At 42.0% G+C, this 19,002-nt stretch overlaps 1 protein-coding gene across 2 annotated transcripts in view; it reads right to left on the bottom strand.

Annotated features, from left to right (window-relative positions):
• Positions 1–5,237: 5,237 nt before the first annotated feature.
• nmi (N-myc (and STAT) interactor) overlaps positions 5,238–19,002 on the bottom strand; it is a 48,300-nt gene continuing 34,535 nt past the window's right edge. For both annotated transcript variants that reach the window (XM_034186777.1, XM_034186776.1), the window contains exons 8-9: positions 17,551–17,654; positions 5,238–6,123 (exon numbers count right to left, since the gene is read on the bottom strand). In XM_034186777.1, the coding sequence (XP_034042668.1) occupies positions 5,920–6,123; positions 17,551–17,654 (308 nt within the window). In that variant the 3' untranslated portion in view covers positions 5,238–5,919. The remainder of the gene's footprint in view (positions 6,124–17,550; positions 17,655–19,002) is intronic.

Here is a 19,002-nt window from a genome sequence, read left to right on the forward strand (position 1 = left end):
AACAGTCCTCAGTACCCAAGTCAATACCTGAGGTGTTAGGGAAATACAGTCAAGTTTTCAAAGAGGAGTTGGGAACATTAAAAGAAATTAAAGCCACAATTTCTGTCAAGCCGGACGCTACGCCCAAGTTCCACAAAAGCCGCCCTTTGCCATTCGCAATGAAAGCGCGAGTGGAAGAAGAACTACAGCAACTGGAAAATGAAAACATCATCAGTCTTGTGAAGCACAGTGAGTGGGCCACTCCCGTCGTTCCTGTGGTCAAGAGAGATGGCAAGATTTGTTTGTGCGGCGATTACAAGGTGACAGTGAACCAGGCAACCAACACAGACACATACCCACTACCGCGCATTGAAGAAGAGCTGGCGACACTGAGTGGTGGCAAGTTGTTTTCAAAAATCGACCTAGCCTCAGCTTACCAACAAGTGCTCCTTGACGAAGATTCAAAAAAATACACAACAATCAACACTCACAAGGGCTTCTTTGTGTATAATCGTCTTTGCTTTGGCATTAACTCTGCTGTTAGCATCTTCCAGAGAGTGATGGAGAGTCTGATGAAGGACCTGAACGTGGTTGTTTACCTTGATGACCTTCTCATAATGGGGAAAGATGAGGCAGAACATCTGAAGAACCTCGACAGAGTCCTGCAACGCTTGTAAGAGAACGGCCTGCGAGTAAAAAGGTCAAAGTGCGAGTTCGGAAAGACCCAAATTGAATACCTGGGCCATGTCCTGGATGAAAAGGGGGTGTACCCATCTGAAGACAAGGTGAGAGCAATACATGATGCACCCGCACCTACAAATGTGAAAGAGCTACAGGCTTTCCTAGGCCTAGTTAACTACTATGGCCATTTCGTGCGACAACAAAGTACTGTGTTAGCGCCACTTTACAGTCTGCTGAAAGAGCAAGTCACATAGAAATGGAAGAAAGCTGAACAAGATGCATTCAACAAATGTAAAGAACTTCTGACAAGTGACAAAGTGTTGGTGCACTATGATCAGAGCCTGCCGTTGACCCTTGCATGTGATGCTTCAGCTTATGGCATTGGAGCTGTAATCCAACACACAACACCAGATGGAAAAGAGCATCCAATCGCTTATGCTTCACGTACTCTCTCTCCAGCAGAGAAGAAGTATTCACAAATTACACAAGGCCCTAAGCCTTGTGTATGGTGTTAAGAAGTTTCAACAATACCTCTGGGGACGTCAATTCAACCTGGGCACAGACCACAGGCCATGATTGACCTTGTTCGGAGAACATAAAGGGCTTCCCACAATGGCAGCAGCCCGGATCCAGAGGTGGGCCATCGTACTGTCAGCATACAACTACCACATTGTTTACCGTCAGTCAGAGAAGCATGGCAATGCTGACGGGTTGTCTCGTGTGCCGCTATCAGAGACTAAGGATGCTGGAATAGAGACAATCTCCGCCTACGTCGACGCACTGATATGTGAACGCCTAGAGGGTGTGCCGCTGACTGCAAAGCAGATTGCCAAGGTAACGAGAACTGACACAGAGCTTTCAAAGCTGCGCAGATTCATCATGGAAGGGTGGCCAAAAGAAATTCATGAAAAACTGAAAGGATACCACAAAAGGCGTGATGAACTCTCTGTGGAGCAGGGGTGTGTGTTGTGGGGCACGAGAGTGATTGCACCAGCAAAGCTCAGAGCTGCCGTGCTTAAAGAAATCCACAGTGGGCATCCTGGCATTGTGAAAATGAAGGCAGTTGCGCGGCAATACGTCTGGTGGCCACATATTGATAGAGATATTGAGAAAGCATGCAAAGGATGTGAAACATGTCAGCTAGAACAGAACATGCCGCACCATGTGCCACTGCATCCTTGGGAATTCCCAGGAGATGTGTGGAAGAGACTTCACATTGACTTTGCGGGACCATTCATGGGCCATGTGTTCATGATTGTAGTGGATGCATTCTCGAAATGGCTGGAGGTTTATAAAATGACACAAATAACCTCCTCTGCAACCATCACCAGACTAAAGAGACTTTTTGCATCATATGGAGTCCCTGAACAGATTGTCACAGACAATGCAACAACCTTTATGTCTGATGACTTCCAACAGTTTGTGAGGAGAAATGGAATCCCCCACACGACCGGTGCCCCGAGGCACCCAGCCACAAACGGCCTAGCTGAGAGATACGTCTCAACATTCAAAGCTGGCATGAAAAAGCTGGCAGGAGCAGATTTGGGCATTGAAGACAAAGTCTCTCACTTCCTGCTACGGTATCGCACTACTCCCAACAGCACAACAGGCGAGTCGCCTGCTGATGTGTTTTTGAAAAGACGTCAGAACCAGACTGGACTTTCTGAAACCAAACATTCAAGAAACAGTGAGGAGGAAACAGTATCTGCAGAAGGAAGGTCATGACAGAAAAGCGCTGGACAGGCAATTTGACGTTGACGAGCAAGTTTACCTGCGAAACACTGCTGGCAAAACCCCAAGGTGGATCCCAGGAGTCATCACCCAGCAGTCAGAGCCTGTGTCCTACAAGGTCCGCGGAGGAGCGACGGATCAAGAATACAGACGCCACAGAGACCAGCAGAGACCTCGCCATTCGGTGGGGCTTCCAGATCTGCAACCTGAGGAAGTAGCTGAGGAGACCGGGCCGATAGAGAGCAGTTTCAGAGCATCCCCAGCACCTGAACTGTCAGAGCCAGCTGAGCCGCCTGATCCTGTGGCGGTGACCCTAAGGTGCTCCCAGCATACCCCAAAAGTGCCTCAACGTTACCAGGACTGAGTGTGGTGATAAAAGACTGAGTGCTGATGTTTAGTTAAAGTTACAGTTAAGCATTCAGTTAACTTTATTATACAGTATGGGTAATGTTGACATTTAGAATCTTAATGCATAGTTATGATATATTTTAGGTTAAGGTAATTGGCTAAAGTAATGCATTAAGTTAACCTTAAAGTTGAGGGAGAGGTGATGTGGTATATTGAGCTAATGGGCTCACCGTAGTCTTTTGTATGTTCATATGCGATATGCGCATGCCCAGATAGATGCGTTGGAACCCAAAAAAACCACTGTTAGCATGTGATAGCAATGCTAAAACGCGTGCAACCGTCTCGTCATTAATACACCACAATGCCTCACTGAGCTCCACAACACACACACAAAGAAAAGTCTGGGGTCGCATTTGACAGATAGCGCACGGTTTGAGCAGACACTTGATTTTTATTTTTTTTGTCTTTTTCACCGTTGCAAGAAGCAACGCACAAAAGTCTCAGGCCTGTCCACACAGAGACGGGTTTAAGTGTATTTGTGACTAATAAAACAATTGCAGAAAAGATTTCCAGCTTTTTTTTTTTTTTGGCTCGGGCTCTGATACACACCTGGAGCAGACTGCTCGTCTGTTGGGCTCCAGTCCACAACCATCGACAGTAATAATCAAGAAGAAGATACTTGTGCAGAAACACCTCCACCCTGTGTTTATTCACAAGAAATGTCGACGATAAAGAATTAATGGATTTCCAGATGTCATCTTCCAAAACAAGGGCACCTTAGTTTGCAGCAGGCTGTGATGGTGAATCACAGCCTGCTGAAAGGATGCAACAGGTCAGATTAAAAGAATTCATACTTGAGCCACATTGTAAAATTCTCACTTCTGCAGCTAACCTGGTTGTTTCATAGACTGTAGGTTTGTTTACAGCATGTAAGCTTTATGTGCATGCCCCATGTTGTCTTTGTCGTTACATACAGGCCTGGAACATACAGTAGTGTTCAGAATAATAGTAGTGCTATTTGACTAAAAAGATCCAGGTTTTGAGTATATTTCTTATTGTTACATGGGAAACAAGGTACCAGTAGATTCTCATTTTCTACAAAATTAAACAACTGAATGAACATCCTCCGAGGCCGGTGATTCCATAATTTTTGCCAGGGGTTGTATTATTGTGAACACCCCCTTTTCTACTTTTTTTTTTTACTAATAGCCCAATTTCAAGAGTGTGCATATCATGAATGCTTGGTCTTGTTGGATTTGTGAGAATCAACTGAATCTACTGGTACCTTGTTTCCCATGTAACAATAAGAAATATACTCAAAACCTGGATTAATCTTTTTAATCACATAGCACTACTATTATTCTGAACAGTACTGTATGTTTTAAGCTGAGATGAAAGCAGTTTTAATTTCTTGCTGGTACTATCACAATCTATATCGTTTTATATTGTTCACTGCACCTTGGGCATCGTTGAAAAAACAAACATTTCAATATTTTAGTATGTGTATGGACAAAAAAAGAAATGAGAAAGACTTGACATATGACTTGAAATATTTTACTGTGAAAGGCTTATGTTCAAATAGTCAAAACATTCAGAATCCTCAGAACTTATTTTGTTTTCATTTCAATAACTGCTTAATTTAACACATGAACAGTTAACAATTCTCTTTCTTTTCAGAATATCACATTCAGCACTTGAGATCCTTATGAACAGAATCTACTGGACTCTCAGTAACTGACACTGACAACAATGAAAAAATCCAGAACAGTTACTCTCTGACATACAGTTTAACTATAGTTAAATAGAATGAACACTTAGATGGAGTTAAACTATTTGTGTCTGTCATTCTTAAATGCTCAATATAATGCAATGCTGATATACACTCGACCATATGAGCATAAAAATCGGAACCAGAAGGTTAGCCATCTTTCAACTTGTCCAAGGTTTATGTTCCAAAAATGTTCCTTGTGAAATTGAAGACCCTGGCAGTAATAGGACTGGACTTATGCTGATCACAGACAGACAGATGGACAGACGCAAAGTCTTCGCAATACCTGATGGCCATATTTTATTATTGTTTTCCATGTAATACACACTGTATATAACGACAGATTTTGTACAATGGATTTTCACTCACATAGGATAAAATATCCCGTCAGATCGCAATGTATTTCCATTAAAACCCCAAGCAGCCTGAACGTGCACAGTAACAGAGGTAGAAATTAAAGTTCAGCATGCCGATTTGAGTAAAGTGGGACTGGAGTAATTTCTGTGATTAAAAGCCTGACCATTTATTTTAAGTTAATTTTTTTTCACACTATGCTCAAACTCGGACCTGCAGCCTGGACGTGCACCTGTTAAATCAGAAACAAAAGGTTGTGATTTGACACTTTTCTGCTTTCACTGATTTGTCTGCCATCATATTGTAATAGTTTGTATAGCGCACGCTGATTACAAATGGATAAGAAAATGCCGCACATTTACAGCATGAAGTCGTAAAAGAGGAAAATGTTCAGCTTACTTTTGATTTAGAGGTGATGATTGTAGAAAGAAAAGCTTGTTGACGGTCAACTTAGTACATAATAAAGCATAATCAAGAGACGGAGAACTTTAAAACTATCACACATGTCACTGCATGACACGGTGTTACAGAGTTGGAGCTGCATAAATCAGGCTTTAAATTAATTAAATAAAATCATAAATTGTAAAATTATGTAAATTTGATAGCATAACTACTTTTAGATTTGTTTTGATAGCAATTGTACCTGGATGTGTGGCTGTATGTGGTTAAATGATTTTAAAAAAAATGTTGAAAACATTAAAGGTTCATTCAGCAGTTCAGCGCAGTTGGAACCAAAATGGCACCATGTTCTGAATCGACGACACTCTCAATTAAGGCACAGTAGCATTCATGTAGCACATATTTAAGTCATGTCAATCATCTGGTAAAAAATGTTTGAGCTGCATTCTGTGAAGTGCCGTGAAAGAGCCACACATTTTATTTGGCAGAGGGATATATATATATATATATATATATATATATATATATATATATATATATATACACATACACACACACACACACACAGTTTTTTTACTTTGATTTGACATTAATGAAAAAGGCAAGACAATATTTTAGAGACACCGCAACAGATGAACCATAGTATGATCATGGCAAAACTAAGTGTGCACTTCACTTTTGTCCTCGCAGAAGAAGGCCTGCAGCCTTTTCCCTTTGGAGATGTACTTGATGTTCTCAATCTCACCACCATAGTTGCTTGGCTTCTGGAAATGGATCTCCAGGACGTCCTGAAGGTCCTCTTCATCCCCAAAATCTCTGATCTCATCAAGAAGGATGGTGCGCTTTGGAACACCACAGAAGGTCTGAAATGATCATAAACACACAATATATATATATATATATATATATATATATATATATATATATATATATTCAGCCAGTTTCATCTAACAGTGGTCAGGAGAGATGTAAAAATGTATGTATGATAAATCATCATTATTGCAGCCAGTTCACTTCAGACAGGTCAGAGGATGGGCACACAAACATTTCTAAGTGACTGAATGTGTCTTGGTCTTCATGTATATCAATCATTAAGAAATCCAAGCAGCATGGTACTGGACAGTAAATCTGTCTGGAGGAGGAGGTTCTCAAAAACGGAGTGACTGTTCAAGAAGGAGAATGTTGAGGGAAGCCACCAAGACACATATGAAGGAGTTATACACTTCTGTGGCTGTGACTAGAGAAACTGCAGAATGGAGCTTCATGGTGTAAAGGAACAGACACATACAGTAGTGTTCAATAATAGTAGAATAATAGTAGTGCTATGTGACTAAAAAGAATAATCCAGGTTTTGAGTATATTTCTTATTGTTACATGGGAAACAAGGTACCAGTAGATTCTCACAAATCCAACAAGACCAAGCATTCATGATATGCACACTTTTAAGGCTATGAAAGTGGGCTATTAGTAAAAAAAAAAAAAAAAAAAAAAAAGTAGAAAAGGGGGTGTTCACAATAATAGTAGCATCTGCTGTTGATGCAACAAACTCAAAACTATTATGTTCAAACTGCTTTTTTAGCAATCCTGTGAATCACTAAACTAGTATTTAGTTGTATAACCACAGTTTTTCATGATTTCTTCACATCTGCGAGGCATTAATTTTGTTGGTTTGGAACCAAGGTTTTGCTCATATACTAGTGTGCTTGGGGTCATTGTCTTGTTGAAACACCCATTTCAAGGGCATGTCCTCTTCAGCATAAGGCAACATGACCTCTTCAAGTATTCTGACATATCCAAACTGATCCATGATACCTGGTATGCGATATATAGGCCCAACACCATAGTAGGTGAAACATGCCCATATCATGATGCTTGCACCACCATGCTTCACTGTCTTCACTGTGAACTGTGGCTTGAATTCAGAGTTTGGGGGTCGTCTCACAAACTGTCTGCGGCCCTTGGACCCAAAAAGAAAAATTTTACTCTCATCCGTTGCCAAGTGCAGACCTGGCAACTCACCCGAAAACTAAAGAAAGCTGCCGCACCCTCAGTCTCACTGAACAAAAACCACAACAAATGCTGTTTTGGCTTCAAGTTTTTACCCCAATGGAACACGATCAAACAAATATCAAACCATAGTTAATTTCCCCATGTAAAAGGAGTTTGAACATGATCGAAGCCGTTAACTAGTTTATGCCCAGATTTTTTTAGTTTTTTTTTATTTATAAGTGGAAAAAGTTGCATTAGTACCTTTGAGACTTTTTATTGTGAGTAGAAAATGACAGTGATACACTTCGGCAACAATTGGTGCCAGTGGGGCAAACCAGGTTAAGATGGCATATACCTAGGTGTTACCACATACTATCAACGAATTTGAGAATCGGGATGAAATTATGGAGCATGAAATCGATAGACGGATCGGTGCAGCATCTGCAGTGATGTGGTCACTGTATCGGACCGTCGTGGTGAAGAGAGAGATGAGTAGGGGGGCAAAGCTCTCGATTTACCGATCGATCTACGTTCCGATCCTCACCTATGGTCATGAGATTTGGCTCATGACTGAAAGAACGAGATCGTGAGTACAAGCGGCCGAGATGAGTTTCCTCCGCAGGGTGGTTGGGTGCTCCCTTAGAGATAGGGTGAGGAGCTCGGTCACTCGGGAGGAGCTCGGAGTCGAGCCGCTGCTCCTCCACATCGAAAGGAGTTAGTTGAGGTGGCTCGGGCATCTTTTCCGGATGCCCCCTGGATGCCTCGCTGGAGAGGTGTTCCGGGCACGTCCTATTGGGAGGAGGCCCCGGGGAAGACCCAGGACACGCTGGAGGGACTACATCTCTCGGCTGGCTTGGGAACGCCTTGGGGTTCCCCCGGAGGAGCTGGGGGAGGTGTGTGTGGATCGGGAGGTCTGGGCGGCTTTGACTGAGCTGCTGCCCCAGCGACCCGACTCTGGATAAAGCAGAAGAAAATGGACGGATGGATGGTATGAAATTTTTGAACAGTATAAAAAATGCATCCCAATTTCAAATCTGGTGCCAATGATGGCTGTAACTACTGCATATACCAACTTTGTTCAAGACTGACAAAGATGGATCGAGAATTACGAATGTAACTAAGGTTCTATGAATTCCGGATGACCGCTAGAGGGCGGTGCTTAGCACCTCGATAACTACATGTGTGCAAGCACAGAGAGTTCGAGAATATATACCCACAAAGTCTCTCCATTGGATGTGACCTGGGTGACGTCACTGGTTGTCTTTATATGCCAGACGTACCCAGCGCTCCCTTCTTTTCGGAATGAACTCGCAAGACTAAGTGACAAGCAAATCTGGCGGTCATCCGGAATTCAAAGAACCTTAGTTACAGTCGTAACTCTCATTCTATTTCATTCCTACTGACTGCCAGAGGGCCGTACTTAGCACCTGGATAACTTAATACCAACAAGGTCACGAAGAGTCACACACACCTAGCATCAGCAGTGGGGAGTGGAGGCAGACAACACTGCCGAAGTCACCGCAGGAGGAGCGGCCACATTCAGTCTGTAATAGCAGGTGAAGGTACAGGACGAAGCCCACGTAGCAGCAGCACAAATATCACTCAAAGGAACACCTCTCAGTACAGCCCAGGAGGTGGACACCCCTCTGGTGGAATAGCACGTAACTTCAGGAGGCTGAAGACCCCAGGACTTGTATACTTGTAAAATAGCATCCACGACCCAATGTGAAAGTTGCTGCTTTGAGACAGCACAGCCTTTTTTGTGATCACCGTAACACACAAACAGAGCATCCGTTTTCCGAATCCCAGCAGTCGCACTAATGTACCACCTCAATACTCGGACAGGACACAGGGAACCTGAGACAGATAATCCTGGATCAGAATGCAAGCCATGCACAGCCAAGGAAACTGGTTGGTTAACATGAAAGGTTGAAATTCTCTTGGGTAAAAATGATAGATTAGGCCACAGCGTAACCCCAGATCCATCAGAATTCCATAGCAAACAGTCCTCAGTGACAGATAGAGCATGAAGCTCTCCCACCCGCTTAGCCAAAGATACTGCAAGTAGCAAGATCAGCACTTTCAACTGGTTTGAAAGGAGATATGCTTAAACCCTCAAGGACTAGTGGAAGGTTTCATGAAGGTACACGTGCAAGCCTTGGAGGCCGCAAACGTAGACCACCTTTGAAAAAAATGACACACTAAGGAATGCAAACCCACTGAACGACCATCAACGTAGATGTGCCGGGCAGAGATTGCCGCAACATAAACCTTTAAGGTAGCGACAGAAAGTCTTTTCTCCAGCAGTTCTTGTAAATATCTGAGTAGAATAGGCACAGGGCAACACTCCAGGTCTAAAGTAGAGAAGCCTGAATCTTCGACTGGACTGGGTTGCTTGACGCAAGGACGTTTCGCTTCAAATCGCAGAAGCTTCCTCAGCTAAAATTCTTGCTCTGGTAGTCTGACTTCTGTCTTGACTCTTGTAGAGAAGAATAAACAGAAGCCACAAAAGCTGGAGTTTTAAACCTAACCAGACCCCTCCTACCGAGAGGCAGACTGTTATAGGCTAGTGACTAAACAATAGCTCTAATTAGCCCCTATTGTGCTCTAGTTAGCACCCTCCTAATGACAGGGCAGTTGTCCCTCCTAATGATGGGACGGATGTCTCTCCTGATTGCTCCCTTGACAACTCTCCTGATGATGTGAATGACTCATTACCATGAACAAAAGACTGAAACTGCTTTGACCTGAGTACCCCATTGTAAACAGTGGACAAAGCGTGTCTCAGACCCCCTCCCCGGTTAAGGCTGGGTTTCAACTGTTTCACATAGAATGCCTCCTCGACCCCTCTCTCAAACCATTTCTTCTCTCTGGCTAAGATTTTAACTTCCTTGTCCTCAAACGTGTGGTTAGTGTCTTTAAGGTGGAGATGAACTGCAGACTGAGGTCCACTGGAACCCTCTCTGCGATGCTGGTATAGCCTTTTGTGTAAAGGTTGCTTAGTCTCACCTATGTAGTGTTCGTTACAGTTTTCCTGACATCTGATAGAATATACTACATTGCTCTGTATGTAACTAGGGATCCTGTCCTTAGGGTGAACTAATTTCTGTCTCTTGCCTAGAATTAAAATGGAGACCACGCCTCCTTACTGACAGTATTTACTTAATGGTTTTCATTATGCTTTTGTTCTTAAAGTTCAATAAGTGGAGTGATATGTTAAATATGGTGCAAATGTCATGTGAAAGACTAAAGTAAGATAATTTTATGTTTACTGAACAAGTAGTAGACTTTTTTGTTTTGTTTTGTATATTGTTCTGCAAGCCACTTTTAATTACAAATTCATCTGCACACCACCTGAGTTTTCATTATCCTTCATTTGTTTGGCAATTTTTGTTGAAAGTTTAGCAGGTGAACAATGAGTATGTTTAAAACAATATTGTGGCGCTCTTAATTCATAATGTGAAGTAAAACAGAGCATGCCATGTAAAAGAAACAGTTTTATTTTTGCTTAATAAACTGTACTATGTGGTCAAGACTATTTATATTTAGTTTCTTTTGTCTGTATTAGCATATTTGTTATTGGAGTAATCCAGAAGTAATTGAAAGTAATCAAATTACATTACTTTAATATTGTGGTACTTGGATTATGTTACTGACTACATTTTTCAACAGGTAACTAGTAACTGTATCGTAATGCATTTTTAAAGTAACCCTCCCAACCCTGCTAGCGACACTGCAGTCAGTGTGCCCATCAACCGGAGCAGCAAACCAAAAGACAGTGTCACAGCCCGTTGAACGTGTGAGACGAGATGAATTACATCGCCCAATCTCTACAGGGACGGCGATGCAGTCATAGCTAGGGAGTTGATGACAATGCTGATGAAGGTTGTTTGTTGACTGGGAACAAGAGAACTCTTCGTAAAATTCACTGTGAGTCCTAACTGAGAGACATGGTTCAGTAAGAGCTGTATCGGTGTGCGCCTGCTCCTGAGTTGGAGCGCAGACAAGCCAATCATCTCAGTAGGGTAGGAGTCTTAATCCAAGAGCTTGCAGTGGGCTAGTGCTGCAGCTATACAGCTGGTAAATGTAGGGGCGAGACAGAGGCCGAAAGGAAGCACCCTGAACTGGTATGCCTGACCCTCGAAAGCAAAGCGGAGAAACTGCCTGTGAAAAGGTGCCAGTGGCACATGGAAATAGGCGTCCTTTAAGTCGACACTTGTGAACCAGGTATGATAGCTTGAAGGACGTCTACTGTGCGGAGCATGTGAAACTGCAGCACCTTGAGATAACGATTCAGACATCGGAGATTCACGGATGCTTAGGATGAAAAAAAAAAAAAAAGACAGCAATCCAAAGTCTTGGTAAATTAAAAGACAGCAACTATTCGCAAGAATTTAAGTGCCCTGTGGTGCATTTTGGTGCATTATTTGGATTAAATTTGGACTTGAAACAGCTGTTAAATTTCTCTTGTGATCTCATGCAGTATGGCATGTTGTACCATCCTGTAGGAGTACATACAGAATATAACAACACAAAAGTTTACAAATATAGCTAACTCATGCAAAAAACTTTATTGATTTAGTTTGTTTTTGATTGGGCTCAAAGACTAGGCAATTAAAATCTCAACATTCAAAGAACTAGTCAACTTCATAATGCTTTCAGACTAGAGACTAGATAATTGCTTTCAGACTAGATAAAGATACATAACATAATACTGATGAGATTCTGCTTAGGATCAATTCACTTTTGTATGCCATCACAGATGACATTACCATGTATACATATTATAGTAAATACATATACAGTCAGCCTATTTGTCTGCCCTGAACACTGACATGGCATCTAATCAGTCATTCTATACCTTGAGTGTCACATTTTCTTCTTACAGAACTACATAAACACAGTATAAACACATCAACCAATGTTCCACATCCTGGTTTCTCTCCTGTGTAAAATCATATTTGAATATCACACTGACTAAATTAATATGGATGTACAAAACATGAATATCAATCTAAAATATCTACTATATTTTAAGTCAAGCCTTAAAGCCTATTTTTATTCTCTTTCTTATGAGTAGTTGTTATTTATCTGTTTTATTCTTTTACTTCTCTTTTTAATTATGTATTTGAATTTTTAAATGTTTATTTATTTATTTTAATTTTTTATGTTGAACTGTTCTACGTGAGGTGCCTTGAGATGGCTTTTGTTGTGATTTGGTGCTTTATAAGCCGATTAAATTGAAATCGAATTGAACAACATTTTATTGAGTCTTAAAGTAAATAAATATGAAATTTGTCACTGGATCCTTAAACTTTGGACATAATAAACTCTACATGGTGGATCCTTGATCTCTGGACATAAATAGAAATAAACAAAATCTGTAGTTTTTGTCAAAAGCATTTCCTTTCAGACATTTTGGCATGAATGTCTTTCCATATATCTGAGCTGAGCTCTTACAGCTGGTTGTGCTGTATGTAAGCATCAGTTTAATTCATAAAGAACACAGAATGTCTCATTTTGGGAAGAAAAAAAGTTTTAGTCGATTGCAGTTTATTTTCTGTATTACAGCATTTGCAAAGAGGTGTCATTTTATTTAAAGCAGCAATTTTGTGTCAACGGAACGGAGGACGATTCTCGTTTCTTGACTACAACATGACAAGAGTCACAGTTAGTGACTTTAATCCACACAAAAGTGACTCACGATATTTTAATGGCTTTGAGAGGAGTTAAGAAGCGAACTTACCGCTTCTGAAGAGCAGCGAATCAAAGAACCACGAGCCAGTGGTTCGAAGCATTGCTTCAGTGGCTCACGCATCAAAGTGGAGTCGCGCTGCAGAAGTGGTTGATTACAGAGCCGCTGCAGACCAAACCCTGAATATCCGCAAGACTTTATTCGTACGTCCGTATGATTCTGAAACTCAGAAAAATCTGTATAATTTACGGACAATCCGTATAGGTTGACATGTATGGATTTGAGGAAATAAAAATTAATGTTTTGCTAGTTCTTTTAGAGGGCGAGATTTTGTAAAAAGACGGAAATACGTCCAAAGACGGCGAATAAGCATCCATGGAGATTGAGGATAGGACGAAAGCCGCCATCCTTCTTTGGAACAAGGAAGTAGATTGAATAGAACCCCCTGAACTGGTCTGAACTGTGAACTGGCTCTATGGCTCCCTTCTCCAGGAGTTCCAAAATCTCCTGTTGTAGGGCGGCAGACTGCACTGGGTCGGAAACACCGGTCATCCTCACCCCATTGAACTTTGGAGGATGACATCTGAAATGAAATACTGTAACCCTTGAACAAGGTTGAAATCACCCATGGGTCTTGAACATGGGCCTCCCAGTGCCTGAGATGATTTAGTGAAAAACAGCTGGGGGCCAAACGTTGGCAGTCAGACCCGACCACCTCTGCCTCGCATCCCTGAGAACCTCTGGGTGTGATTACTGGAAGCTCTGTCAAACAGTTCAGCTGCTAGCGGAGCTGTTGAACTTAGCAAAATGGCGGCACCGCAGACGAAAGTACTTCAAGGAGTGGAAAAGCACTCACGGCAAGCCCAACACAGTCCACTATACTGGTTCTGATACACACACTACCACATAGTTAACGGGGTTAGCGACAACTAAACAAGTAGCCAGCCTTCATCGAAACAACACAGCTAAAGGCTTAGCGGCTAGCAGCTAGTGACTTCAACTGTGCACAGAAGAAAATACCCAGTAGGGCAGCAGCGAAGGGCGCGCACCCGGCGAGGAAGGTGTACTCATGACAGGCGAATCAAATCATACAAAACAGTGAAGCCTTGTCTCGCAGCCTCTGGAGGACATGTGGAGTGCACATAGCTCCAACCGAAAGTGGTTTGCGAGGCTACAAGCGAGAGCGGCAATCGTAGATGAATGCATTCTCAACCTCTTCAGAATGCGAGAATGTAGAAAAGAAGCGAGTTTGGCATTTAAAGACAACCAGTGACGTCACCCAGGTCACATCCAATGATGTGACTTTGTTGGTATATATTCTCGACCTCTCTGTGCTTGCGCACATGTAGTTATCCAGGTGCTAAGCACCGCCCTCTGGCGGTCAGTAGGAATGAAACAAAACAAGAAGTTACTATGATGTTTCGAAACGTGGCCCAATTTGCTATTAGAGATTAAACAGGAAGGAACGGCGCTCTGTGGAATACTGCCATCAGTCTTGATCCACAACATTTACAAACCCAGACACTCCTGACTCCAGCATCATGTTCAAATTCAGTCAGCAAACCTTTTCTCATCAGCAACCCTACCTTACACCAAGTACAGGCAAGCACTGAACAGTTGGCTCTTGCAGGAATTTGTGGTGCCAGGATTTCACCAGTCATTCAACAGATTTTTTTTTTTGCCATTTTATTCTTATGAATATTATCAAAACTAACTTCTTATATTCTCTGTTTAAAATTATATTTTTGTGCTCCTTTAAGCTACATTGAGGGGAATTTTGAAAAAACGATTAGTTCTGCATTACCTGTTGTAACAGGGGGGCTTTAATTGATGAGATGCACTGGGGCATATGTGCGAGGATGCTGTGCATTCCTTTCAAAAGAGGGACAGCTTCTGTACCAGTGTTGCAAACCGTATGGTCCCCCTAAAAATCAGTCCGCCCTACCTTCACTGTGCATGCATCATTTGGGACTACAGGAGCACGTCTGAGACGGGTTCTCTTCACCCAAAGCGATCAAAGGGAATAATGTTATTATTAACCATCAGATGACAAGGTAAAAACCTCTTAAATCATTCTAAAGTCAGTTTTAAGCAGAAACAAGGCCATTTTAAGCAGAAATGAGGCGATAATTGCCTCATTTCACTACTGATACACTGAAATGACGTAGGTGCAGCTGCACGTCAGATGTCTGGCGTGCTGCTGCTGCACTCTGATCACTTCCTCTGTCTTTTATGATGAAATAATGCTGAATTTATGTGGAAATGATTGTTGTACAAAAGCTTCAGATATCTGTCGCTGAGACAGATGATGACTGGAGTGCAGTTTTGAGTAGAAACGAGGTGATAATCAGTGGATCGCAGCTGACGCTTAGAAATGACAATGCTGACGCTCCAAAATGACACATGCACAGTGAAGGCAGGGGGACCGATTTTTAGGGGGACCATTTGGTCGGCGACACCGGTAAGGCATGCTTTAAACTAGAGGTATAAGAGTGGTTAAGACGGTCTAAAACTGCATTAAACGTAGTGCGGGTTTATTATTTTTGCAAATATTGGTTGAATTACTGCAATACTTTATATTATTATTACATTATTACATTCGCCAATGACGTAAAAAAGTCACTGGCGAAATCTCACACACACACACACACACACACAAACATATATACGTATACACATATACACATACGTATACATATACATTGGCAGTTTATCCAGTTGTATGCAATGGGTACCAACCTTGTCTGGGGATATAACACTTGCTGTACTGGCGTCCCATCCAGGGGGAGTCTTAGAGCCTCATCTGCTTCATGCTACAGATTACGGAGAGAAGTACCACCACCAACAGGCCTCAGGCCCTATTATACAGGACTTATTCTTATTCTTTATATAGCTTGGATGTGGTCAGTGGTTGACTTCGTGGGTGTGAAGTCAGACTGTTCCAACCACTGAGTGGCAAGTAGCTGGTACTGAATCCTCTGAAGAATAATCCTTGGAACACCTGAGAAGTGTTTTTATCCTGGCAAAAACTGCAATCCAGGTAATCACCCTTTCATTTCCAGGGTGGGACAATAAGTGTTTTCTTTCAGTCTGTGGGCATGATACCAGTCTCCTAGACTGAAACAAGGACTGTTTGGAGAACACTCACCTGGAGCTTTCCCCACCCTCAGTTATTTCATGGCCTTTGCAATCTCACCAAGATTTGATGGTTCACAACTGACTGTAAAATCAGCCACAAGAACCCTGATACTGGAGAAGTCTAACATCTCAGCAGAATCAGACCTATACAACTGCCTAAAGTAGCTGGCTCAATAGGATACAACAGAGGTAAACTGAGCAAGTCGTCATCTTCCATAACTACAGATGGACGAAGTGTAGGTTTGGAGGAACAAAGTGCTTTTATTCCTCTATAAGCTGGCTGAGTGTCAAGACAAAAGATGGTGAGTTACCTAATTACAGATTCCTTTAAAAAGGAACTATGTAACTCTGGTCAGTTTTGTCCCGTTTTGTTGTTTTTTGGTTGCATTATTCTCTATGGAACTCTCCCTACAGCTCAGGAATAAGTGTCGCAAAATTGTTGTAAGAACTCGCTGCCGGCCCTCCCCTCTTTCCCCACTGTCCATGTGCATTTGTTATCAATGAAGCTAGCAAATGCAATCCATGGAACCATGTCAAGAAACATAAATACATAGAGAACAGAGAGTTTATCTTAATATACTTACAAGTACAAGAGCAAGGACACCAGGTCTACATCCATTTTGCACACTTCTTTATCTGTCAGCTCTCACTATACCTAGAAAGCCCGACAGAGATTGTCCTGTGTTTTTGTCTTTTTCGCCGGCTCTGCCATGAAGATTAATATGTTTATTTTACAAGAAACTATATTTCTTGTATATGTTGTTTACTACCCTGATTGTAGAGAAGCTTGAATCTTCGACTGGACTGGGTTGCTTGACGCGAGGACGTTTTGCTTCAAATCGCAGAAGCTTCCTCAGCTAAAATTCTTGCTCTGGAAGTCTGACTTCTGTCTGACTCTTGTAGAGAAGAATAAAAAAATATAAAAAAAATTTATTCATTCATGGTAATGAGTCATTCACGTCATCAAGGGAGCCATCAGAAAGGCATCCATCCCATCATTAGAGGGACAGCTGTCCTGTCATTAGGTGTGCTAACTAGAGCACAATAGTTGCTAATTAGAGCTATTGTTTAGTCACTAGCCTATAGCAGTCTGCCTCTCAGTAGAAGGGGTCTGGTTAGGTTTAAAACTCCAGCTTTTGTTGGCTTCTGTTTTATTATTCACAATCACTCCCAAACTGTAAAATTAAGGTAAAAATCCTTGTTCCTTTATAACAAACTCCTGATACAGGAGTCTCATCCCTTGTCCAAAGAAGGTTTCATGGAAATGCAGCTCATGTGCTATGCCCCACTTAATGCACCTTGATCGACTAAGCGTTAAGTGTTTAAAGATCTGTGCCTCTTGTTAAATAAAGCATTGTGTGTTATAGTGAATGCTTGCAACTATTTACAAAACCTGCCGTCAATCAAACACTGGTAATCACATTTAGAATTCTTGACGGATATTTAAAAGACTGCGTTTACATTTTACCTGAAATTTTCGTAACTGCTTCTTGCAAACAGGACCAACGTGCACGCTGACTGGGGATTGTAGATCCACAGTGTAGCGCCCTCTCAGAGCCAGGCTTTCAGCAACTGCACACACAAACATTTTAACATCAACTCCGATGGCATTCATACTGAATATTTAATACAAGGAAACTTCTCATTGATTCTGACTGAGATTATTTGAAAAGAAAACATTTTTTGCAGCTTTTGCATTCTGTAACAAAATACAAATGCTCTGTAGTTACTTGTTGGTAGAATTCTTATTCTAATCAGTTTTAGTGCTTTTATTTGAAAGAGCCTTAACAAAAATGTAACTTTTGTGAACAGACTGAAATACACATGATAAATGTCACATTTAATTTTCTGTCAATGTAGTTATAAATTGGCCAATATAAATTTACGTTGCATTGTGGTTGCTGTTTAAGAAGATTATTGAATAAAAACAAATACATATCCCAAACAGCTCACAGGAAACGACTCTGAATCAGATTTATGCATGTCTGCAGTCCACAGCACACCCTGCTTTTAAATGTGCCAAATACTACAGGGGCTACAGTCACTAGCCCCTAAAATTGCTTTTGGACTTGATAAATCACATTGTGTGCACTAAAGTAACCTATTTGCATGTTCACAGCGCACTTAATGAACCAAGATGGCGGTGCACACAGCTGCAGCAGTTCTGTGCTCACACTTTTAGTGCTTTGTTTTATTGTTTTTTATGTACATCTAATCGTCTTAGCTACTTTCTGTTGAGCTAACACCACCTACAGTCGACACAATCTGTTAAAAAGGGTTTGTGCGAGAGAAGTATTACAGTGGCGTCCTCTCATTCATACAACATCCCCATACACATAACAAGGGACACCGGCTCTCCGTGGATCCCCATACCAACAAGATGGAAGCAGAGGCAGTGCAGGGAGCACAAGCAAAAGTGGGGATGCAGGGCCGGCGGGCTCGCCAGGCTACAGAAACAGCCACACAAACCACCGCTTCCCAGCCTCTACCTCGCCAATGTAAGCTCTCTCTCTAATAAAATGGTTGAATTGAGGCTGCAGGCAGCTTTGGATAACTTTACCAGAGACTGCTGTATCCTACACTTTACAGAAAGTTGGCAACACTCAGACATCCCAGACTCAGCGATCGAGTTAGCATGCTATTTAATGCGGCACCTCGACAGGACCAGTGACTCTGGTAAGAACAAAGGAGGAGGGGTATGCATGTATGGAGCTTAGTGGTTAGCTCTGTTGCCTCACAGCAAGAAGGTTATGGGCTCAATTTCTGTGTGGCGTTCTCCCCATGTTCTCCCCATGTTTGTGTGGGTTCCCTCCAGGTGCTCCAGCTTCCTTTCAAATCCAAAGACATGCAGGTTAAGTGAATTGGAAACTTTATAATTGTCCAGGTCTCCCTTCTCAAAGAGATCTCAATGGGACTAATC

Source organism: Thalassophryne amazonica, chromosome 14 (genome assembly GCF_902500255.1).
Source record: "Thalassophryne amazonica chromosome 14, fThaAma1.1, whole genome shotgun sequence".
Classification (NCBI taxonomy): Eukaryota; Metazoa; Chordata; class Actinopteri; order Batrachoidiformes; family Batrachoididae; genus Thalassophryne; species Thalassophryne amazonica.